This window comes from Myxocyprinus asiaticus, chromosome 29 (genome assembly GCF_019703515.2).
Source record: "Myxocyprinus asiaticus isolate MX2 ecotype Aquarium Trade chromosome 29, UBuf_Myxa_2, whole genome shotgun sequence".
Taxonomy (NCBI): Eukaryota; Metazoa; Chordata; class Actinopteri; order Cypriniformes; family Catostomidae; genus Myxocyprinus; species Myxocyprinus asiaticus.
The window spans coordinates 17,803,134-17,828,906 of NC_059372.1; the positions used below are offsets into that span (position 1 = coordinate 17,803,134).

Here is a 25,773-nt window from a genome sequence, read left to right on the forward strand (position 1 = left end):
TGTTTTCTTTTTTTGTAAGCAAAGCGAAACATACTGCTCATACTATTCATTGTGTTCTCAGTGGGTTGGCCCGTCAGAGCACACACAAACTCTCACAATTGCGGTGTTTTAAAAATGGGAACAAGCCAGTGAAAAATGAAACATTGATAAGTTTTGGAGGTCTGGGAGTGAGTACATTAGAGGAACCTATTCATTACTCCTGTCTTTGCTGGCTGACAGGCTCCTTCTACATTAATATCAATTATTGTCTGATAAATTGCACAAAATGGTCGGCACTGCATCGGTTTCTGTATATTTTAACCACACTGTCAAAACTACTCTAGCAGCAGGGAGGTTCTAGAGTTGTATGATCCTGAACCATCTCAGTCCCTGAGATAACTAGCTTAACCCGCTTGATTTTCTTGATCATCTAGCCTCAGCAAAAACTTCGTGAAAATCATTTTCTTAATCAGTATTTTTGTCTTGTTTTCTGGTAACAATATCTAACCATCCTTAAACAGGAATAATTTACTTCAGAAGCATAATTATATAAGATTAAAGAAGGCTTTTTTCAGATAATATTGAATTAGGTTTATTTTCTTACGCCATTAACAAATATTAAAATTTATTATTTTAAGCATAAATGTAACACAATTTAGTGAGGTTTACTCTTAAAACATGAATAAAATGGCAATGGGGTAAAATAATAAACTCTCATCAAGATATACAGTATATCTTATACTGTATATTATCTATAAAGATGAAAACTAAGTTTTTTCTTAATTTAAATTATATTTTATGCAGTTTTGCTTAAGTAAATTTATCTTGTTTTAAAAATGTTTTGATCTTCAGTAGGCAAAAATACTGATTAAGAAAATTATATATATACATACTCCGATCAGCCACAACATTAAAACCACCTGCCTAGTATTGTGTAGGTCGCCCTCGTGCCACCAAAACAGCGCCAACCCACATCCCAGAATAGCATTCTGAGATGATACTCTTCTCACCACAATTGTACAGAGCAGTTATCTGAGTTACCATAGACTTTGTCAGTTCGAACCAGTCTGGCCATTCTCTGTTGGCCTCTCTCGTCAACAAGGCATTTCTGTCCACAGAACTGCCGCTCACTGGATCTTTTTTGTTTCTGGCACCATTCTAAGTAAATTCTAGAGGCCATCTGGCACCAACAGTCATGCCACGGTCCAAATCACTGAGATCACATTTTTTCCCATCCAGTGAGGGGCAGTTCTGGGGATGGAACGCCTTGTTGATGAGAGAGGTCAACAGAGAATGGCCAGACTGGTTCAAACTGACAAAGTCTACGGTAACTCAGATAACCGCACCGAACAATTGTGGTGTGCATTCTGAGATGCGGGTTGGTGCTGTTTTGGCGGCACAAGGGAAACCTACACAATATTATGAAAGTGGTTTTAATGTTGTGACTGATTGGTGTATATACACTGATGAGCGAAAACATTATGACAACCTGCCTAATATGCTGTTGGTCCTTCGCGTGCCACCAAAACAGTGCCATTATCAGCAGGTCCTTCAAGTCCTGTAAGTTGCGAAGTTGAGCAGCATGGATCGGACTAGTTGGTCAAGTACATCCCACAGATGCTCAATCGGATTGAGATCTGAGGAATTTTGAGGCCAGGGCAACAACTTGAACTCTTCATCATGTTCCTCAAACCATGCCTCAACAATGTGTGCAGTGTGGCAGGGCGCATTATCTTGCTGAAAGAGGGCACTGCCATCAGGCAATACCATTGCCATGAAGGGGTGTACCTGGTCTGCAACGAAGTATAGGTAGGTGGCACCTGTCAAATTGATGTCCACATGAATGGCCGGACCCAGGGTTTCCCAGTAGAACATTGCCCAAAGCATCACACTCCCTCCACTGGCTTGTTGTCTTCCCACAGTGCATCCTGGTGCCATCACTTCCCCAGGTAAATGGTGCACATGTACACGACCGTCCAAGTGATGTAGATAAAAACGGGACTCATCGGACAAGGCGACTATCTTCCACTGCTCCAAGGTCCAGTTTCGATGCTCGCATGCACATTGTAGGTGCTTTCGAAAGTGGACAGGGGTCATCATGGGCACTCTGACTGGTCTGCGGCTACGCAGCCCTAGACACAGCAGGGTGCAATGCACTGTGTGTTGTGACACATTCCTCCCATAACCATCATTACAAATTTTTGACTTGTGCCACAGTAGACCTTCTATCGGTTCGGATCAAACGGCATAGCCTTTGTTGCCCTCACGCATCGATGAGCCTTGAGATGATCAATGTTATTCGCTTCACCTGTGAGTGGTCAATAATGTTTTGGCTCATTGGTGTGTGTGTGTGTGTGTATATATATATATATATATATATATATATATATATATATATATATATATATATTAAAGACATTAAGTCATCCAGTTTTACCAGCTACAGTGCACTCAAAAATATTTGATAACACATTTCAGTTGTCTAACAAATTTCCTTCAAACTGAATTGAGAAATTTTTAACAAAGAATAAAACTCAAATTTATATATACTATATTTAAGTTTTCCATAATATATGTAAGTTTTGTCTGTGAACAGCATGACAATGCTTGTATGTCAGCTAGACCAACACCAAACAAGCACTAACCAGCTTAATCAAGCATAGACCAGCATAAAAATTCATCAGCTGGGGTTACAGCTTCAGATTTGGTGTTTGAGGTCAGAGCTGGCATTTTCAACATTTATTTGAACAACTGACACACAGTGTCATATTTCCTGCCTTTGCCCAAACCAGCTGTCAGCTATTGCAGTCTTAAAATCCTCACTTGTGTCTCAGACTCTCTTGCGTCATGTTTAAGACTAACGGCATAGTATGAGAATAAACCTATACACACATTTCTCACACTTAAATTCAGGCATTTTACACATGCAGGCGGTTGTTTGATTAGCTCTACCCAAACATTTAATGACCTTATAACTTTGTTTAAACAAAAATGATCTCTTCATCTTTCTTCCTGTATATTTTTTCTACTCCCCCTCACTCTCTTGTTCTCTATCATCCTCTTTCTGGGTCGTATTCAGAGACTGATATAGAAGCAATCCTTATTGATCTGATCTGGTTACCGCATGCTATTTTCGACAGTTCCATCGAAAACTTTCCTCCAACCCCCCACAGTTCTACCCCCCTTTGACTGACCTACATGGCAGTCACATGGTCTGGTTCCCTGGCCTGGCATTTTATGGAAAATCTGGGGGTAAAATAAAGCCACAGGGTTTTAAGTGTTATCTTGTCTATCCTCAAGGCTGGTGTTTAAAGAGGCACCATTGTCACAAGTCCAATTTTGGGCCATCCATGACAGCTTTACTTCCACCCTTGACCTCCATCGCAATTTGATTTGATTTACTCAGTGCTGCCTCTCTCTTTGCGAAGGATTGTCCCTTTAGCTCACTGTTTGTCATGATAAAGACCTTATGAAATAGCTTGATAAATGCAGTTTTCTGTCCTGTGTTGACATATTTTCTTATTGAAACAGGAAGTTTGGGCAGGACACATCTTTGCTACTTGCTTGTCAGGTGCAGGTGGTATTAGAGGGTAGGAACATTCTCTTTTTGATAGGAAAAAAATCTGTATAGTACAAGAAATAAATCGAAATAAAATTGAAATTGCGATATAACTTCAGTGTAACTTTAACTTAATTTCTTTCTTCATAGTGTTATTTTACGTATATAAATATACGTATATAAAACGTACTATTTTTATTTTATTTTTTTAAATAAATGTTGATAATCATATTGGAGTTCAAATCGTGATCGCAATATATGTATCAAAATAATGTCAAAATAATTAGATTTTTTGTCCAAATCGTTCAGCCAAGATGAGTCATCAATATTTTTGGTCCGTGTTCCCAGAAGAGAAAGAATGTAAATTTTATATGTGTATATCTCCAAAAAGAAGTCAACTTTTAGGAGAACATTTGCATAGTGGTTCTCAACCAATAGGGTACGACCCAAAAATGGGTCCCAGGACTATTCTAAAGCCCAAAGTATACTTCGCCTGTCCGTTTTCCGCAATGGTCTGCTTACTGTCCACGTGACGTAATTTTCAGCATCAGGAGTGGCTGCGGACGTCCGCGCACAGTGTCCACGCGCAGCCAGATTTTTCAGTCTGCGCGGACAAGCGCACATGCGCAAGGTTGACTGTTGAGATAGAAGAGTCCACTAGGTGGCAATACACACAGTTGGGCTGTACTGTCAAGCAGTAGTCAAAGAACATATCCTTCTCCATTGTTTTGTTGTTGTTGTTCTTGCTTCCTCTAATGGTGGATCCTCAGTTTTTCTTCTTTATCCTTCAGAGCGGATGTCCTGTAAATGACATGACTCGGTGCTGCCCTCTAACATCTGGTAGCATGTGTCGAACGCGTCCATTCGCGCTCATCTGCGTGAGGTATACTTTCAAAGCTGTGCGCACACAACTGTGCAAATTGAAGTATACCTGGGCCTTAATACTAAATACAAATAATAAAATGATTCTAACTGTATAATAGTGCATAGTTAGGAAAAAACAATAAATAAGCTCAGAAACTTTTAAATGGGAGGAGAATGCTTCCTATATCTTTTGTTTTTGATGTCAAAGGTTGTAGAAGCTAGCCAAGTAAATCAGATGCTATTATGGGCAGGCTGTTTGATGTCACATTATTCTTGAAAACCATGTTCAAAACTATGCAAGGTAATACAAAATACAACCCAGACTAATCACCTTAATGTCCAATGTAAAATTTTGGTGCTGAAGCAAAACCAGTTGAGCACCACTGCACTAGCTACATATAGCTGACTTCAAAGCTTACAGATGTGGACTAAAAGCCACGAATCTCAAATTTTTATTTCATGAGGTTTTTAAACCATTTAGTTCTGCATGTTGGTTGGGTATAGTTCTTTTAGCCTGGTCAGTTAATATCAGTGCCAAGTCAGTGGTTGAAATCCAGAGCAGAGTGGAGCAGCCAGCGCTGAGGGCTTGGTTTTCGTGCGGTGACCGAATCCCCTTCACACTGTCGCCATCCTGTAAATTTTCTGCTGCCCTTGCTGTTCAACCAATTACACCAAAAGAGCTTTAGTGATTTTTTTTCTCCCTCCCCTCTCTTGACGGCATTTATATATTTATTTATTTTACAGACGAATGCAAAGCGTCTCTGAAGGTTAAAAAAATGCTGAATTTCAATGTGCCTATAATGTAAAGTTTTTTCTGCTCTTTAGCTCACAGTAGGGCTGATCAATAGATGTCAGCTGTGCTTGCTAGCTTCAACAAGCATTTGTGTAACATAAATCAGCTCTATCACGCTTTCATTTTCTGTGCGTCACATTTAGATGAATCTTGTCTCTTTAAAGATGAAAATAAATAATTCTATTATCAGCTAACCTATGCCAGAAAATGAAATAAATCTGACAACTACTAACATGCTGACAAAGTTTACAATAGAATGTGAATAAGTATAGGATTAAATTTGTATCTGTCCCCGTCTGATGTCTGTAATTTCTGTACACTACAAACGCAAGTGCAAAATATATTTATAATAATATTTCAATAAATAATGCTCCGCCTGTCTGCCATTGGTTGGACAAACAGATATTCCCGCCCCAAACACACTCCATTGGTTTAGCCAATTTGGGGATATTGGGATGCTTGAAGAAAACAGAGCAACATTTTAATAGTGCTATAGCATTACTTTTCAGGGAAATCAACCATACTTTTACTTGTCTCTATATATTAAACTGATATAGAAGGAATTAAAAATTACACACTTCAGCTTTGACCCCTTGTAGGAGTCTGGTTATAAATTCAGGTTTGCAGTCAGAGTGAAAGGCTTGGATTGCATGTTGTTGGTCAACATAAAAATATTTACATTGAGCTAGAGAGTAGCACCAGTCTATGCCGCATGGCGGAGTGAGAGACTTCCTGCTGTACACCTTTGCTGAGCTCAGAGCTATCTGCCCAGCTGACGATAATCAGCTCTGGCCCTTTCTACCTGTCTCAGTCACATATTGTAGCTGCTGTGTATAGCCGTATTTTTATCATGTAGCTGCCATGTTGGCAGTGTTCCTTAAATAGAGTTAAATAGAGGCTCATTTCCTCCTGAACATTTCTATTTGTAGATTGTTTCTAATGGAGTCAGTGCTGCACTGCCTTGTTAGGGGACTGCAGACTTTTTTCTCTCTCTATCTCTTCTCTTTGGAGCCCAAAATTGTAGCCACTGTTTAAAAATTCTGTTGATAGCTCTTCAGTTTTGATAAAGTCAGCATGATATCAAAATGTACCCTATTTACATTCTTAATACATGTTATTGGTCTTATCGTGAACTTATTGTGCTTGTTATGCATTATTATTGATTCATCAGTGCATGTTATTCCATATAAAAAAAAATGTCTTTGTAATCTTTCATGCAATTATAATAACTTGCTCCGCCTTTGAAACAACTTTCCTTTTCATTTGATGTCACCAGGAAATATGTCACATTACAGAGGTAAAATGGGTTGTGAGTGCCATTTCATGTTGAATTTAATGTAGCTGGAAAGTACAGGATGTAATCATTGTATTCCCTTACATTACTTTCTAAGGTGTTAGTAGCAACAGATGCATTCTGAAAAATTATGCGAGATGACGTTGTACTATTTACCACTGCTACATTAAATAAGAGATAACCTGACAGAGAAGTTGCTTGGTCCCTTTAGGAATAGTAGAGTAGATAACATTTGAATTGGCACAAGATGCTTTCTTCTAAAGAAAATAAACTGAAGCCTCTGATCATGAAATTTGAAAACAGCAATAAGACAAAAAGTAGTTGACTACATTGTTGAAATGGAGGAGTTCTCTGAAGTTTGGGGAGGAAAGGAAAGAGCTTGATTTGGAAAAGTAAACAAGAAAATTACCCAGTGGCATTCTTAAAGATTTATGCTACATTTAAAATTATAATTTTTCCTTGTCTCCATATTAGAGAATGAAAGAGTTGTAAAGTTAGCTCAGTGTTGAATTTTTAATCATTGCAGAGGATGTAGCCAGGCAAACAAAGGGGAAGGATAAGGCGTAAACACAGTGAAAAGTGTGGCGTAGAATATCTGCTGCTTTGCTAACTAGCTAATTTTGTACAACACTCAGGGCACTAGCCTTAACAGGTTGCACGTAGTCGCGCCACGACTAACTCAGGTCGCTCTGTGCACAATCACTGAGGTCTGGACTGGGTACTGAAAGAGCTCCACACCATCTGCATTTTGCTGTTAACGCGCCTTCACATCCGTGGGCGGCTTAGCGGAAAATCCCCGGGTTTTTTCAACCAGTTGACAAATATCAGATTTGTCTCAAGAAAATTAGCTCTATCCATATCTCACACCGTATGATGCACAAAAAAGATTATCTGTAATACCCAGCCAGCTTGAGTGTGGAAAAAAGCAGATTAAAGTTTCAGTTTAGTAATATTTACAGAGCCTCTTCTATTGGATCCCGGCTCTGCATCAAGGCAGAATCTTCCAGAAGCTGTGCTGCCCAACACCCACTCTGACAGACAGTGATGTTTGTCTAGCTACAATTAATGCCAATATTTTTCTAATTCATCATCACCCAATCCAGTGCCTGAAGGTTGTCTTTTTAGGATATGGCTTTTAAACAAACACAGGGAGCAGTTAAAGAGTGTTAAGTGAATAAAGGCAGCAGGTGTCCTTTCAAACTCAGCTTTGTAGTCCTCCCAGGCTGCTGTGCTGTTGTTTTAGCTGCCCATTGGTGTGGAGTAGGGGGTGGCTGGGAAATGAGCCTAGTAGGTGACCTGAGACCCCTCTACTGTCCCATTGTGAGCACTTTTGTGGAAAGGTACCGGCAGCATTTCATGTCACTTTAAAAGAATTTGCCTTTTGCAGTCTGCGTTGAGCTACGGCATGGCGTGGTATGCTATGACGGAAAACCCGTTCAGCCAAAAATTAAACTCAAGATTCATTGTTTATAAATACGTGTTATGATATAGAGTTTTCATTGGGTAAACATAATTTAAACGCTGCATTTCACATCACCTAGAAAAACAGTCTTTATCACATATTCTCACAAAAAGAATTACCGCAGGAAAACAAATTGGTGCCCAATGAGGCAAGTTACAAGGATATTGGTTGTGCATGCTTGATTGAACCTCCACAGCTGTCATAGTTAGTAGGTATTGAGATTTTTGAGTATGAGAAAAATATTTTTTGTAATATAGATATTTTTTTTAAGCATTTGCTCAGTCAATAAGTGTGTGTTCCAAATGCCTGTGCTCTGAGAAGTGGACGTCACAGGGTATTTGGCCATCTTAAAAGGGCTGTTCACCTAAAAATGGAAATTCTGTCATCATTTACTCACCCTGATGTTGTTCCAAACCTGTATTACTTTCTTACTTCTGTGGAACTTAAATGGAGATCATAAAGTTATTATATTTAAAAAGGTTAAAATGGTTATAAAACGAGACATGAGGTGGCAGCATGTTAATCTCAGTCACCATTCACTTTCATTGCATCTTTCTTCCATACAATGAAAGTTGAATGATGACTGAGCCTGTTGTTGTGCTTAACATCTAATTTTGTGTTCCACGCAAGTAAGAAATTCATAAAGGTTTGGAACAATATGAGGTGAGTACATGATGACAGAGTTTTTCATTATTTTCATTTTTGGGTGAACTATCCCTTTAAGTGAGATTCCACATTTATTTCCATAACAAACATAGCAATTTATCACTAAATGTAGGGGTTTTGAGTATGGCAAATTATATTCATTAAAATATTTTATATATTTTAAATATATCTGTATATTTTTTTTATTCACATGAGTGTATTATAAATTATATATTATATTATGTTAAATTATATTATATTTAGGCCTATATAATATACTAAATATAATGTTGTGTTTGATAATATTGTAGGGTATTCAAATAAAGTAAACTTCAACAGATATCCTCTGCTCAGTGTGTAGGGAGCAGTGAACACTGCATAGAGATCCTGTGAATTGGAACATTGCTTATGCTTCCTTTATCCCTGATGCCATTTAATTATCATATTCGTAATCATGGCGTGGAGGGGGAGAATAGGGCTGGTATCCACCTGCACACAGGATGCTGGCTCTGTACTCTCTTCCTGGACCACCTCCATACTCAGAGGTTGACTCCTCAATGCAGAAGCCCATAAATGAAATTAAGGTGTCAATTAGTCAATTATGGCGTAATAACTTGGAGGGCAGACATTTAGAAGCAGAGCGTACCTCAGCTAAGTTCATTTACTCTGATCCAGGAGCCCATCGTTTGCCACACGTCACTCCCCAACCCAGAGCCGCTGAATAAGGCCTCCGCTTGGTTAATTTTATTTTCTGTTACGTATCTTTGTGGATCAACAATTTCCTCTCCTGGTTTTATTTCAAGTTCACGTTATTTATTTATTTACATTTCCCTCCCCAATGCAGGGATGTACTTTTTTCTTCCCCAATTTGGCATTAGAGACTTTTATAATTTAGTAATTAAAATCTTTGATAGGCTTTTGAAATTGCATCTAATTGAATTTAATAGGGAGATGAATTTCAATTTTATTTGATTACCGGGACCCCTGGCATAGGTATTTATGGAAAAAAACGCTACAAAAATATGCTGTGTGGGCTAAGATGGCATAATAAAATTAGAGGTAATCAGATTTCTCCGTCGTAAATTTCGCTCTAATTTCACTATAATTTTCCATTAGATAGCTGGTTTACAAATATTTGCTCATCTGCGATGGGAGAAGCTATCTGTCTAAAATGATTATGGCCAGGGCCTTCAGAAATGTACCCCTTTCTCTCTCGTTCCCTTTTAAAACCAGATTGCGAGAGACCGAAATTAGGAAGATTACATTATGACTGTCTGCATCCGGGAGAGATACTAAAATATAATGATGCGAGGCAGGGGATGAAAGCTGTGTTAAGAAAAATGTTTTGACTTTTAAGTAATGTTTTTTAAGTGAAGTCAAGTGAGATGCACACCTGTTTTGCAAGGCACTCATTCATGAACATGAATTTACATGAATATGTACACGCTCTGTGTCATTTGTGTGCAAAAATGATGATAGCCTAATTTAATAAAGATATGTTCATTATGAAGATCAGTGCCACCAGTCGTCGTAGCATGGGCCAATTAGTTTATGATAAGTAACTTCTGACCACTCCTTTTTCAGATACACTTACATTTTTGTATGCAATCCGTTCCCCCTGGCAAAAAATAAATATATAATGCTATCCAAATAGACGTGAGGGGGAATAATATCCAACATCACAGACTCGCTAGAAAAATACAAGGGCAAATGCTTTCTCAGGTCTTCTTTTCAAGGCACCGCACCACACTCCAGATTTGTCATATTCAATTTCCTGTCAATTTCACAATTGAGATTTGAGAAAAACAGCTAAGGAGGGAGAAAAAAAGCTGCTCAGTTGCTCAGCTGCTCTGCTTTAAACTGTGCAAAAAAAAAAATCTCTGTGGGAAAGCTTCTTTTTCAGTCCAGAGAGCTGATGATGCTTCCTCTTCTGTCTTTTTATTTGATTTTCTTTTTCATGCTCTCCTCCTCTCTACGCTTTTCGGCGATACCTCACAGTTGTCCACTCAGTCTGCACTATCCCACTGACTGAGACAGCGAGAGGGTTCAAACACAATCTAACTCCTGGCAAAGGTCAGTTTTCTCACTCTGCATGGCCCCGGTCCCTTGGCACAAAAGCCCCTCAATTCACATCTTTCAACTGGACGCTGGCTTTTGTCTCAGCAGAGCAAGGCGCTTGGAGCGGGCGGCCATCAGACCAGCCCCTCCTGGAGTGCGCGGTCAGGGGGCGCTAAACGTCTGGCCCCTGCATCCCTTTGACGGATGCAGCCCTGCCATGTCACAGCCCCCCTCCCTGCCCGCCCCCATGCCCTGAGCATACCATCATAATGGGCCACATCAAACGCCATTCAGCTCCTCTCCAAAAAGTTATGTACTGCAGCATATCGTACCCTACCGTACAATACGTTGCACTCATTTAGCTTGATCAGAACTCGCTTATTGGTTTGACTGCACGTCTTGTTAGGGGCTGGTCACACCAAACATGTTTTTGCATCCGCCTTGCATAATTTTTCTGTATATCCACCTTTTTTTACGAACATGGAAGTGTTCCTTAAATCACAATGTAAGCTTGTTTTCGCTTTCCGGTCTCCAGTGTTTCCACTTGCATCGGCGTGTGTTTTTAGTAGATAATGTGATGTTTCGCGTATTAAATGTACAAAAATTGGCCAAAAAATTTTTTTGACAGTGCCTCACCCGAGTAGGTAGATGACATGAAGCGATGGCCCGAGGTTGGTTACGTTCATTAACTACTTTGTGTTGTTATGACAGCCAACAACTGCACAAGTTGTGCCTAAAATTATTCTTACTCCAACTTACACTTTCGCTGGTTACATTGCTTCTTATGGAGATAACACAACCAGAAAACAGTCCAGTGGTAATCAGAATCATCCTGGTGCTTCCCAGTGGTTGGTCTAGAAAACTGTGGATACAGTACATGCGCAAGAATAATGCTTTTGACCGTTGTGCATTGGTATATTCATTGAGCTGCATCTAGCTTTTTTAGCACAAGAGTGAGTTCAGTCGGATAGGCCCTGTGTCACACTTGTACAGCAGTAACACAGCATTTTTAATGTTGCTTATTCACAAATGTTCTAACCGTAAAGGTGGCATTATCTTGTTTTGTTGCTAAACTTTTGTAAAGTTGGGAAAGGGCAAAAGGTGTGGGGTGTTTGCTGATATTTTGCTTGTTTAGGTTTTTCTCTGGAATGTCAAAAATATTTGATGACTGAGTTCATCTGGCTCATCCCTTTTGGATTATTGGGTTTAAGGTGGGAACATTTTGCCATTGTTGCATTATAACTCATCCGCATAATCACTAAATCTACCAAAACCTGTTTTATGGTCACAAATGAGATGCAGCAGTTAGCAAACAGGAAATTTGGATTGACTAATTTCTCAGTGTTATGAGACATTACCCAGAATATGCGTTTCCCTTTTTCACTGGTATTATTTCTCAGAGTTTTAGAAATTTTGCTAATTTTGTTTTGGCCAAAACGTAGCACTTCCTGTGCAGTGTTTACTTTAATGTCATGTAATTTGTAGCTTGAGTTGAAAATGGCAATATTTTTGAAAGCTGACCATGTTTATTTTGAAAATATGCTTAAAATGTCCGGGTGCACTTTTTGCATGCCGCAGCGGCGGAAACTGCCAGGCAAATAAGGGCTTTGTCTTATAAAGTATTCATTGTCACCTGGTAACGGCTGCCGTTTATCTTTTCACCTGAAATTACAATGAAAACTGATACCTTATCAGAAGGATGAGTACATAGAGAGCAGGCAAAGATGAATGAAGGGAGGGAGGGAGAAGAAGGGATCGGGGGATGGGGACACATAGGGTTTTTTTCCCTTCCTTGTAATATACAACCAACTGTTCCAAGGATAAGGTTACTTCAACACGTGAGCGCTTCAATATTGATGTCTCTCTCTGTCTGTCTCTTTGCATTATTATGACTCTCCAAATTAGATAACTTTTATGAGAAAATAGGGGAATTTTTAGGTATTTTAAAATGTAATTTTATACAATATACACCAGAGACATTGAAATAATAAACATTACAGACAAGAGTACAGTTTACATTACAAATTCTACTGGTTTTATACAATATACACACATGGAGATCTTACATGTTGTGCATGCATGCTAAAATATATAAATGAAAGTTAATTTTAGGCATCTTTACTTTTTACGTATTCAGAAATTTGTTCTACTTCTTTTAGATGACCACTCCTCTTTTACATTTGAGGCTCACTGGTATTCATTTTTTACAATATCCCACAACTTCCTGTTTTCGGTAAATAACACTCATAAAATTACCTGTGATAGTCAAATATACAGTAAGGCAGCGAGGGTCTTTCCCACGGCATCAGATTCCCTGCGATCAACAAAAACAGAACACTTTGTTCATTTTAAAACAGGCGTGCCGTTATCTAAAAATCGCATGCAAAAAATGTAAGACTGATAAATCTAATGAGCTTGATGTGTTTTCTGTGCCTTTGGTTCTCCCTCCCTCCTCATTTTCATGGAATCATGGAAGGCTCCTCCCCTAGAGAGTTGAAAGGCTAGAAGAACCCAGAGATGGGAAGGCCGGCCCACTAAGGGGAGGAAAAAAGTGTGCTCAGGTTCCAGCTCTGCTGTAATTTCCTATCTGCTTATTCAGACGTCGCCAACTGCTTGGTGTGTGCGTGTGTACAAGAGCAGAACTAGAGACAGAGAGAGAGAGAGAGAGAGAGAGAGAGAGAGAGAGAGAGAGAGAGAGAGACAGGAGGAGCAGGCGAGGAAGGGGCCGGCTCTGTATTCTTTCACCTACCCCCTGTCAAACCACAGGAGGGAGGGGCCTAGCCAAGCTGCCAATCAAGCTCACTTGTGGCAGCCGGCGTTATCTCTTCTACAAACTATTGACAGATTACATGTCAAGGAGTTTAGTACATGATTGAGCGAAAAAAGGCGTTTTTATTGTCTTTTAGTTCTCCTTTCACGTAGACCAGCTTACTTCTGATGATTTTCAAACAGAGTTGAGTAATATTATGAAAGTTACATGCTTGAGAGGATTTAACTCCGACTACCCTGAATATGGTAAGTGACCCTCCTCTCTAACACAGTATGTGTGTGTGTGTGCCCGTAAGTGAGTGTTTTAATATAAAATGTGTGTGTTTATCAAAGTGTGACTGATTGAATAGGGAAGTCGGTCCTGTTTTAACAGTTGTGTGTCATTGCTTTGAGTTTACTGTATCTTTATTTATAGTTGAGTGTGAAGATGGTAGTGTTTAATACGATCACTCTCTCCTTGAGTCCTATGTTTTCTTTTCTCACTTTACTCATGCCTCTCAGGAGAGGAAGAATTTTAGTTGACTACTTTCATTTTAAACCTAGAAGTACCTAAGTGTATTTGCTCTATTATTTAGCCTTCGGATATCAATCTTACCTGCAGGCATACAGCAATCTTTGAAGCACATATATCTTCTTTTATTTAAGCAGTCATGTTTGTCTAAGAGGAAAAGAGAGAGTGCTCGGGATTTATTTATTTTTTTCTATACGGATATAACTTTATAGTGGCAAGCGTACATAGGCATGTAAAAATATTAGTGAAGTGACTGGTGTGGCCTAGGGGTTTGTTGCCAAGGGGACTGAGTAAACAAAATGCTGTAGTAACGTTGTTTTGACACATGTAAGGGCACAGAGAACAAATGATAACCCTAACTCCCTATCCAACGTTCCTCCGTTTAGGGATATTTTGAAGCACACGTAATTGATATCAGTCTCTCTGCCCAGCCCTGTTCACTAATTTCGTCACCTAATGAGTGAGCTGTTTGACATAAAGATGTCGTAAATATATAAATATTTAAATATGTTCCATAAATATTTTATCATCAAAGATCTGTTTTTCAAGTATCACCGGTTTGAATTGTGTGGTTTGGGTTTCTATCTCAGTTTGTTCTGAAACAAATTCCTATAAAATGTAATTTATCAGCAGTTTTAGTTTACACCAGATTTATAGTGTTTATTTGCACATTTGTTGGTTTGTGTGTGGATTTTGGTGTTTTTTTTACTTGATGCTGTTTATGCAGAATTTCAGACATCACTTTGCTACTTATTTGATTATGTATTGTGACGTAGATCTGATGCAAGTTTAATTTGGAAACATTATTATTATTTGAAGACATTTTATCCAAATTATTAAATAATAAAATAATTGCACTTTTTTTTTTTAAAACAGAACTTTCAATCTGAATGGTTAATATCCATGGTCTATTTGTTTTTTAGTTTGGAAAATAAATACACATGCGTCATTGATTTATTTATTTTTTTATGTCAAAAGTAGGTTTTACTATAGCTGAAAGTTTTAATATTAAGCAATAATTCAACCACAGTTTTTTATGTGATGTCTTCATGTCTTGTCCTCAGGCGAGAACGTTTTTTTTCACCATTGTTAGTCGTCTTCTTCACATGCGCTCAGTGAACATTTTGTGCTAAAAGATAAATGATGAAATCTTAAATTAAATTAAGAGAGAATAAATGCAATTTTAGCTTTTTTTTAAAAAAGAATTAGGAATCTTATGAACTTTAAGAAGTGCGGTTGGATTAATTCTGTAATTTTTATCCGGAACTTTCTGATGCAATCAAATTTTGCTTTGCATCTCAAATACTTTGTTTTTATTCTATGTTGTGCAAAGACCCAAAAGAGATTTTAAAATGTGCCTCTAACCCTGCCCTCTGTTCAGATGACTGGAGTTATTTTATTACTCAAGTAGTTTTTTTTAAGTGTGAGCTAGAGCAGTTTTAGCCTCTGTCCACTCTCAGCACCTTTACCACTCATCTGCAAAATAGGATCAAATGAGGAGGAAAAAACAAGCGAAGGTCTGCAGCCCTCAATAACCTTTATCACAATTTAGCAACAACCGAATCAATTTGATGTCTTAAGCAATAAAGAAGGCTGTTGCCGTCCTAATTCTGCAGCTCTTTGGATGACAGTAAATTTACATTTTTTAATTAAACTAGCTGGAATTTTTATGAGGGGGCTGGGCTATGCTAATGAGAGTGTTGTGTGTCACAGATTAACAGAGTTTTGAGGTACATTTGGACGGGGGGGACATTAAAGGGGGAGAGGATGCTAGGCATCACATTTAACCCCTTTTATGCTTATCTTTCCTGAGGGACCCCCGGCACACCTGATCGCTGAGAGACGCGAGATCACTCTTTAGCGAAAAGGCCGATCAGTGTTGCCATGTCAACTAATGCGTATTTTTCAATTCGAATCTTTAATTGATGACACACATTGATGACACAGACGAAAGGTGAGCTCCTTTTAGCAGGACATCTGAAGTGCAATTTGAATGGAATAAGTAATTTGTGACAGGAATATAGATTTATTATTATTATTATTATTATTATACTTGTATAGATTTTTTTTATTTTATTTATTTATTTTTTTATTGGTTTTAATATAATAATTAGTTTTTAATTAAAATATAGCTTAAATATGTAATTTACCTGATGGTTAATATCTGGCAATAAATTCTAATTATTTCAATTCTTTATTTAGGTGTGTTAAGTGCACAAAATTCTGTTTATACTGCAGCCTATTTACTGTATATATATATATATATATATATATATATATATATATATATATATATATATATATATATATATATATAAATAGTTTAGTATAGTATGTAAAAGTAATATATAATAATCTGTACAATATACAATGCACTGAATAAGTTTTAATGTGCAGTTGGTACCTTATAGTTCTATGGAGCCATTTTTTTTTAGCTTACCTGAGAGTTTTTTTCTTTTTATATATTGGCTTAACATAACATTTTATATAGATACAGTTAATGTGTGATATGTTACGTCTATATGAAATAATACAAGAAACAGAGACAAAGAAAGACTCTAATACTTCCTTTCTCAGCCAGCACACACACACACACACACACACACACACACACACCCACACACACCTCTCCTCTTCTGTGCATTCATGCAGACACCAGACCCTAATTAAAACTTCAAAACCTTTCTGCCACTAATACACTGTAATGCTCTAATTGATACTGAGCTAGGAAATGCTGTGGGATAATAAACTGATAGCAAACATCCATAGTTTAAAATGCTTGAAATATGCACTTATTACAATTGTATTAGATATTTTGGTTGTTGTTTTAAAAAGAATAATTTATTACAAATATAACTTTCTATAAGTGAAAGTTTTCAATATGAATATAAATGTATGTTTCACAGGATTGTGTCTTTGTGAATGAGCTGATATGATCAAATAATTTGAGTAATGTTGTAATTTCCCTGGCTGTAAGCAAATGTAGTTATAAACGTACAGTTCAGGTGAATTCTGGAGATGGTGTCATTTTCAGTAAAGCAAAAGTAGAGAGGAAAAAACAAAAGTATGACATAGCAAGGTATGTGTGCCTCACAGGGATTGTGGTTTAAGTTTTGCATTTCGCAGGGCATACGTGCTATCTCTAGCTATCTACCTAACCCTTTGCAACAAATGTGATACACACAATTAAGAATTCCATGATCCATTTCTTCCCCTCGGTGCAGAAGCACAACATAGGATTTAAATGTTTTGGCACATACTGGTTACAAAGTTGTCGAAAGATGGGGCTCCTCTATGCACAGAATGGCTTCATTTCACGTTTATGATCTTCCACATGAAATTCTAATTTCATGCAAAGTGGGGGAGACAAATAATCTGTGGCAGCTGATACGGCATATAAGTGGGCAAAAGAAGAATATGAAGAAGCAATTAGCACAGTGTGGAATACTTTAGTCTGTTTGTCTGAAAGCTGGAGCTTTGATGGCCTAGAATGAAATTTGCATGCTCCGCTTATCGGCGCTCCCTTATTATGCCGTCTGAAAGGAAGATTAAGCCGGTACAAAATGTGGCTTCTAATCCTTTTAAATGTGGCAGGGGTCTTTAAGGTGTGAACAACCCTGTAGGCAGGTTTCTGGCAGGGTTGTTATAAGGGCTACACTGTGACTGGCTCTTGATGGCTGAGTGCACGCCAATGGGTTCAAGCTCGGAGTGCTTCACTCTGATGTGTTCCTTTAGTCTGGCAGGAGCGGAGAATGTCGTGCATTGAACTTCTCTGTCCTTGCGGGTGGCTTGCCGTTTGCCTGTTATAGCTAAACAACTGATTGTTCCAGCTGATGGATAGTTTGTGTTTGTTCTGGAAGTCTTTAGCTGATTAACTCTGACCCAAACACAGAGGTTGAATGAGGTGGGGCAGGTGATAAGATTTGAGTCTTGCTTTTTTGGTGATCCTAGGTGAAATGTCTACTTGAGATAAACCAATATTGCTTTATGTATATATATATATATATATATAAAACCAATACTGATTATATTAATGTGTTAAAGTGTCCGATAACCAATATGCAGCACCAATTTTGAATTATTGTTTTATTTCTGATTTTTGGCACAATGATTAGTAATAATCATTAGACGAAACTGCTAAAAGAATAACATGATTTATGAAGGTTTTAATAATAATTATAACAACAACAATCAACAATGTCAACAATAAAATTGTTAGTCAATTATGAAAAATTTTAATGCTTTCAAATGCAAAGTTGGAACAAGATTTTTCCCATTTTTTGGTAGACCTGATATTAAGGACCCAATTGTAGGCAAATGTGAATATTGGTAAAAAAAAAAAAAAAACGGTAAAAGCGATTATAGACATACAATATTACAGGCCTGATATTGTCAGTCCATTTCCACGTGCATGTAACAGTAATCTCCTAAAGTTTATCATGTGGAATTAGCGAATCCCCCTCATCTAATCAGTCATGAAAAACATGCAGTTATTTGCCTACTGGAGTTTTTTTCCTGTAAGACAATTTTTTTAATTTTTTTCCCGATGATAAGCACGGAAATGAACGTGTTGCACTGTCTTCCCTGTTGCCTTTTTTTCCTTAGAGATTGTTTGCATTAGAGAGCCAGAGTGCTGATATCCTGTACTCCCTGGTAATTGACTGCAAACGGGGGTGCTTGCGTTTGAAACCTCCCCTACCGTGAGTCTTCTCGTTGTGTGTGCTTTTGCCTGTGACATTCTATTCACTTGGGTCAGTAGCAGGCAGCAGCCGCAATAATTGCAGTCCAGCAACAGGCCCAGCTGTTCAGTTCTGTCACTGCCTACACACTAAGTTTGCTGTTTGACATATTTATTTATTTATTTTTTTTTTTTTTTAACTCAGAAACTTGATAGGATTACATGGTTCTTAGACCCACACCTGTTAAGAGGCTGTTAACAGAGCAGTTGGCAGTCTCATGCCTAGAGCTTAGTGCTTTTTCCAAACTCTTCTGTGTGTCCTCTTTTGAGGATTTCTTTTTGGGGCTCAAGACCTTTCTTCCCAGTCCCCAGGTTTTTGTAAAGACCGAAGGGGAGGTGTTTCTTCAGTATAGGGTGTCCAAGTGTCCATACCTTAAATCAGTATGAACAACTGACTGTCTGCAGGCTCCACATTGGAATTGTCTTGATTACAGGTGTGGCTGTGATGTCCTTAAATTGCCTCAACTTGAATTCTTAAAAAAAACAACAAAAAAAAGTCAGCAGCTACAACACAAATAGAAAATATCTGCTCTCGTTTCACAATAGAGGTTTTGTCAGGTAACCTGTGGAAATGTGGAAACTTTTTAATTAAATGGTTTCATGCAAGTCAGTCGGTATTATTTTAACAGAATCATCCTGACTACATTAGTTTACACAAAAGTCATTTTAACTGTCAGATCAATTCTTAAGGACAATTGCACAGTTTTCTTTTAATTTATTTAATGTATAATTGATTTTCTTTTGGAATGACTGTTCATTAAACTTACTAAATAAATCAAACCCTGTGCAAGCTATGTGGCAAACAAGCCATCTGACACCGGGCTTGTGTGCTATTATTTGTGCAATTTTATGTCCATCTATTCATAAACACTGAGTAATGAATGAAAGGGCATGTTGGGTTGTTGAAGGCAGCCTGAATTAAATACTGTTACACCATGATTTAGATATTTTCCAGCACTGCGTAGACCATGACAAATGCCATGTTATGGCTTGCACAACCAGCAGAAATAGAATGAAAATACATGTTCAAGTCTGCCCGGAGTTTTTTTTTTTTTTTTTTTTTTTTTGCAACTTTTTTTTTTCTTTTTATCTTATATAATGCAATCTGTGGTGTGGATCCATGGTATGTGTGGATTGTCTGAAAGCATAAGGTAGGTAGGGGAGAGATAGAGACAATGCTAATGGCTTGTTTATTAGGCCTGTACACTGCTATCCTTGAATACCATATTTGGCTTTTGTGAGTCTCACTTACTGAGCCCAGTCACTTACGGAGGGGCTCCAACACCTGTCCTCCCTATTGTGCCGGAATTTTCTATATTTGGCTTATAGTTGAACTCATTGGTGGGTACAAAGGGGCAACATTTGTCAATGTCGAGGGGGAAAGAGAGACATTAAAGGGATAGTTCACCCAAAAATGAAATTCTGCCATCATTTACTTACCCTCATGTTGTTCCTAACCTGTTTGACTTTCTTTCTTAAGTGGAACACACCAATTTTAAATTATTTGTTTCTTTTCTCCATACAATAAAAGTGAATGGGGACCAAGACTGTGAGTCAATAACATTCTGCCTAACTTCTTTTGTGTTCTAAGATAGAAAGAAAGTCATACAAGTTTCAAACAACATGAGGGTGAGTAAATGATAACATATTTATAATGTTTGGGTGAACCTTTAACGGCTTCAGTGCAAAATTCTGGAAGACTTTAGAAATGGTAAAAGTGATTTCCAAAAAATAGTTTCACTTAAAGGCTTTGCGATGAAACATTCCGCAAGAAAAACTAAAAACTAAAAAAAACTTGAGTTATCTACATTTATACAACATGTCCTTATAACTATGTATTTCCGCAACTAAACAGTAATCTTATCTTAGAAAGGAGGGAAGACATTTTAATAATTGTAATTCAGAGGATTTTGATGGTCTTGATACTGTTAGTAATCAGACTTTCACGATAAATAAGGGAACATTATGACTTTATAACATATCTCCTGCCAAGCACTGATTGTTCTGAAAGTGTCGTGTCCTTTGGACACCCATCTGAGCTTCTCTACAGAGTGAAATAACCCACCCGGCTCTTAATTGTTTGGAAATATTGGAGGCCTCTTTTCACCTGTGTGTGTGCTCCCCTCTCCCCTGATTCATTTCAGAGACGGTCCTCGGCTGCTGGAAAATGGCGTTAATTTTTTTATTACCTGTTTGACTCTCCAGCCTTATTACTGTAGCCCCTTAATGTGCTCCGTAACCGTGGAAACCAGATGAATAAACGTCCGCAAAAGAAAATGAGATGATTAAACAGGTCATCCTTGCAAAACAAATTTGCTTGGTCGAGCACAATTTGTATACCAAGCGCCTGTCTTAACAGTTTGCTAACAAGAGGATTGTTTGCAAGGGAAAAACTAGGAAATAATGATAAACTGGCCTGGAACATGAGATTATCACTGTTTAGAGAAAAAAAAATAAGATGAAAAGGTTTCACAGTATAGTTGGAAAAAATAAAGCAACTTAATTTTAATACCACAGCTGAAATGCCTGTGGGGGTGAATCTCTACAAGTCTGTCTCAAAACTCTGTGTGTCATCTTTGTGCCCATACAAGGAATTGTGCCAATGTGTTTAATGTTCACAATCATATATATTTGGCTCAAGCCCACACATTACAAATCCTGCAGTATTTGAATAGTTATTTTATATTTAAGAAATAGAGTATACATACTGGGTGGTATGTGGATGGTACATAAAGAGGGCAGGCAAGATTCATGTCCTAATGGAGCGTCCACATCCGTTCTCATATGGTGCACCTCCTGGCTCCATCCTCGGACCCTTTAAGTTTTAATGTTTTCTCCTCCACCCTTCCTCTCCCATAGTGAACTCATTTTGACCCCTTTTATGCATATTTAACAAGCAATATTTTATCTTAATATGATCGTTTGGTTCCTCTCATCCCTGTAAATAAGAGACTTGCTTGTGCAGATTTAGATATGTAAAGATAGGGTAGAATCCCAGGCCCGAATTAAAGCTATGTCTGTGTTTTCAGCAAGACCACAAATGACAAACGGTGGCCATGCCGTGGTAATGTTGTTTATGGAAGTACACCACTTAAGGGTGTTGGCTGTTTACACTGAAGCGCCACTTTCCCTCATTCTTAAAAAATAAGACCCCCCACCCCTTCTTCCATTCGTCTCAGTTTTTGGCCCTTCCTGGGTGAGGGGGGGGGGTGCTGGGTTTGATACTGGATTTAAGGTCTCTCAGGGCAAGAGCATGGCACATTTTGCGAAAGTGCTAGTGCCCCAGCAATGGGATGTGTGTGGCAAATACTGAAAAGCACTCGTGCATTATTGATGTTTTAATTTGTGCAAATGCCCGAGTCTTTGTTAAGTGATTATAGAGCTGTAGAGATAAGAGACAGGTACTTTGGGTAGAAACAAGAGCTGGTGCCCACTTTGCTGGCCTAGTTTAGCAGCACATTGCCCAGCAAAGTTCAACGCAAAAATATCAACGTGTCAGAGATTGAAAAAAAAAAAAATGTTGATCTTTTGTACTTTTTTCCTCAACTACACCTCTCCCATTTATGGTTTTATAGGTCTTTTACATCCCTTATCAAATATTTTTTTGATGTAAATGTAATAGAACTGATCTGAAAAGCCCCATAAGCAAATAATGTGTGTGTCACGCCAGCAGCCGACCTTGGGAAAGGAAGCAAAGTTATAATACCTGATGTCAGAACAACAAACCCATAAAATAATGCACCACAAAGTGAGCTGGTTTAGGTAAATATGCGTTGAAGGACTTCGCTTTTTCAAACTTTGATTAACAGGAACATGAGATCATGAAGTTTTCCATGACGTGCCTCGTTGCTGTTGTAACTGGCAGTCGGTTTGTGCTGGTTCTATCATTGCTGTGCACAAATAGAGTGAATCAACAGGAAAAGTGAAATATTGTTAGGCTGTCATGCAAAACACACGCACACATACACAAAACTAAAGTTGCTTTTTTTTTTTTTAAATAAGAAGTCAATAATGCTGGAGGGTTTTCACTTTGGCATTCTTGTTTTATACTTCTGTTTGTGGTTGAAAGAAAGAAAGGAAGAAAGAAAGAAAGAAAAAGATGGCATATGCTAAATTCTTTGGTATTGAATCAATTTTAATATTTAAATCTTCCTAAAAGACGTTATAATGTGTTCATTGCATAGATATTTCAAGCATTTCAAATATTTTAAGAGTTTCAGTACTTCACACAGACTCACAAAATGTCTATCGCCCTCACACTCATGTGTAGACAAAATGAGGGCATAGACTTCTATTGGTTGTACATAAAGCTGATTATAATTACAGTAGACTAACCCACACCATAACCCCACCCCTAAAAGAAAACTATTTGCATTTTTAGAATTATGAAAATCTTGAAAGCTCCTTGGATGTCAGATTTAGCTTATTGTTGAGGACAGTTTTGACCCCCAGCTATAGATAAGTATGTACACACACATACTCCATTGCCTCTCTTCTAGCCATTTACATTATATAAAGCATATTTAAAACATCTTCCCCACACACAGCCTGCCATGCTTGTGAAATAATCAAAGAGCAGCTTTCACTGGCCACAGTATGTATGTGGCAGACAGAAGCAAGCGTATGTCTGAATCTTGCTGCCCCATAGCAGGGAGTCTGCCTTACATCTTACACAGGTTCTGACACTCTAATAGACAGACGGCTGGTGGCTACTGTACTTCAACTTACTGTGCTGGAAAGACATCCTCTGTCCACCATTTACACTTAAATCTGCAGTCTAGCCCTTGACTAGAATGGAAAAATAAAATACATGTTACTTTGGTGATAAGTTGTCTCAGATGGGGTTCAGGAGGGGGGGGGGGGTTAGCTATGAAATTTATGGTTTCAGTTTGGCAAGTAATCTCAACCTACTTGAAATTTGAACAATGTAAAACATGTTTTGCCAGATAATTGACAAATGTGAAACAAAAAAGTTCTTCATAGGGTAACATCTAAATAAACTGGTTTTATTCAAGTCAAAAATAGTATTTAATGTCACTGAATCAACCTGACTGCATTAGACTGCACAAAGAAAGTTTTTTTTAGGGTTAGATCATGTAGAAGTAGCCCTGTAAAGTAATAACTGGATGTATCCACTTTTTACAGTGAATGAAATCTACCTCAAACTAAATAGCTACTTGAACTCCAACCAATAGGGCTAAAATGGGTCTTTTAGAGTGTGCAGTAATAGAGTCTATGATATTTGAAAGAGGTATTTTGCAGAAGTAAAAGAAATCTCCCCTCCCCTGGGTGAAAGCCGAGCCTGCCGCAGGAAGGTGAGCCTCTATTTTAACGCATTTCTCTATGACAGATGACATTTAGCCCATCTATTGGATCACATGTCTCACATTATCTCTTATTTCACTAAACCCGGGGTTAATTAATAATTGATGCAAATGTTATAATACCACTGACAGAGAGGAGATACATTAAATAATATCCTAAATGTATGATTTATTAAGTTTGACTGAGCATTTTAAAAGTACAGACTGATATTTATTAGAGTTCAAAATAAATAAGTACATTTAAAGCCAGATTGTTAGAGGAAAGCATCATTTTTACCTACAATATTCATGCAAAATCATCAAAGATAAAAAAATTGCAAATTGTATTCAAAATCCATTTGACTCAAAAATGTATGGTACACGTGGTACTTTTGTCTGTTAGAATATTATCATATTCATTAAGATTTTGGCCACATTCACTGTACGTGTCATTGAGAGTTTGTGTTTGGTGGAAACTTGATTCACTTCTGGTAAACAGTCACTGTATATTCTCAGACTGAAATGTATACTGTATGTGGTGTACATGTTGAGGCAGTAAGGTTTTATTTGCACTCTTTACGTCGGTTCCTGTGCATCTAGAATGTTCTGTGCTTTCTCAATGTCTCCAACAAAGATCAGCAATGTACTGTAATTAACATTTCAACAGTGTTTCAACAGTGTTATATCACTTTTGCTCTATTTTGTAATCAGCAAAGGTTTTCTGAGGTGAAAATTCTGACATATCCCAATAATTAGAGACTGAAGTACACTTTTTATGATGTGCATATTTCTCAATCAGGAACTGGGGGAAAAGAGAGAGAAGATAGAGAGAAAACAACTCACATGTTTTGGCAAGTTGTTGTACATATTAACATTTTTTCTTTGTGCACTCCTGTGTTGGTGGTACAGAGAAAACAGAAAATGCATTAAAGGTGCCATAACTCGCATAACCCGGCTGGGCTAAAATCAATTGGAATGGATAGTTAAGCTGGTGCTAAAAATCAATGAGCAATTCATGTCCTTGATCACACTGTTTCATTTCTCTCAATGTTAGAGCTCAAAGCATAGCAGAGCATAACCACCCCTCTCTCGTACATTACATTTACATACATACAGATTGGTCCAGTCTAAGACCACAAGTGAAAATGCTTCTAATTTAATACTTTTTTTTTTTTACCTTACAAACTACCCGTAAGTGTAAAATGTACATTATATACATTTCAGAATTTCTTAGTATTTGGTAAGTTTCCCATTTGATTTAATGACAGCATGCACTAGAGCATAAGTTTGTGTTACTCCACAAGTTTGTGTAAATCCTGATGATCCATGTTATCCAGCATGATATGAGAATGCTCCATCTTGTATGCTTCAGTGGAAGCAAGTACCTTTTGTACAAAAGAGTTAACAGAGTTACAAATTTTACATCATAAGGTTTATTTGTTCTACACTTTTCAAAATGCTGAAACATTTGGCCTATTTGCAGGTTTAAATTAGATAGCGAAATTGAATTTATTTTTATTTTTTATTTTTGCATATTTCTGTTGAAGTATCTAGATGCACAGCTTCTGCATTTTGCATACTAAGTGCACAACTGTGCTGCCCAATATTGGCCTCTGCCATGCTTATGAAGAATATCCCGAGTAGGAGAAATCTTATCTGGCCAATCTGGGCTGCACTGGATGAGTTGCTATCTCAATCAAACACTTAAAAATAGCTGAGGGTCAAATTTCAGTGATCATAGTCTTCTTGGCCTCTCAAAATGTTGCTATCAATTTGCGTAGCATACCAGGCCAGCGGT

The 25,773-nt window shown here is 37.8% G+C and overlaps 1 protein-coding gene across 4 annotated transcripts in view; it reads left to right on the forward strand.

The window, feature by feature from the left end:
* Positions 1–25,773, forward strand: part of LOC127420129 (zinc finger protein castor homolog 1-like) — a 320,096-nt gene that overhangs the window by 203,420 nt on the left and 90,903 nt on the right. The window contains exon 1 of one of the 4 annotated variants that reach the window (XM_051662146.1): positions 12,739–13,669. The exons of 2 other annotated variants lie outside the window; for them this stretch is intronic. In XM_051662146.1, the coding sequence (XP_051518106.1) occupies positions 13,621–13,669 (49 nt within the window). In that variant the 5' untranslated portion in view covers positions 12,739–13,620. Of the gene's footprint in view, positions 1–12,738; positions 13,670–25,773 lie in introns of those variants that run through there. One more of the 4 variants, XM_051662149.1, reaches the window with a different exon arrangement.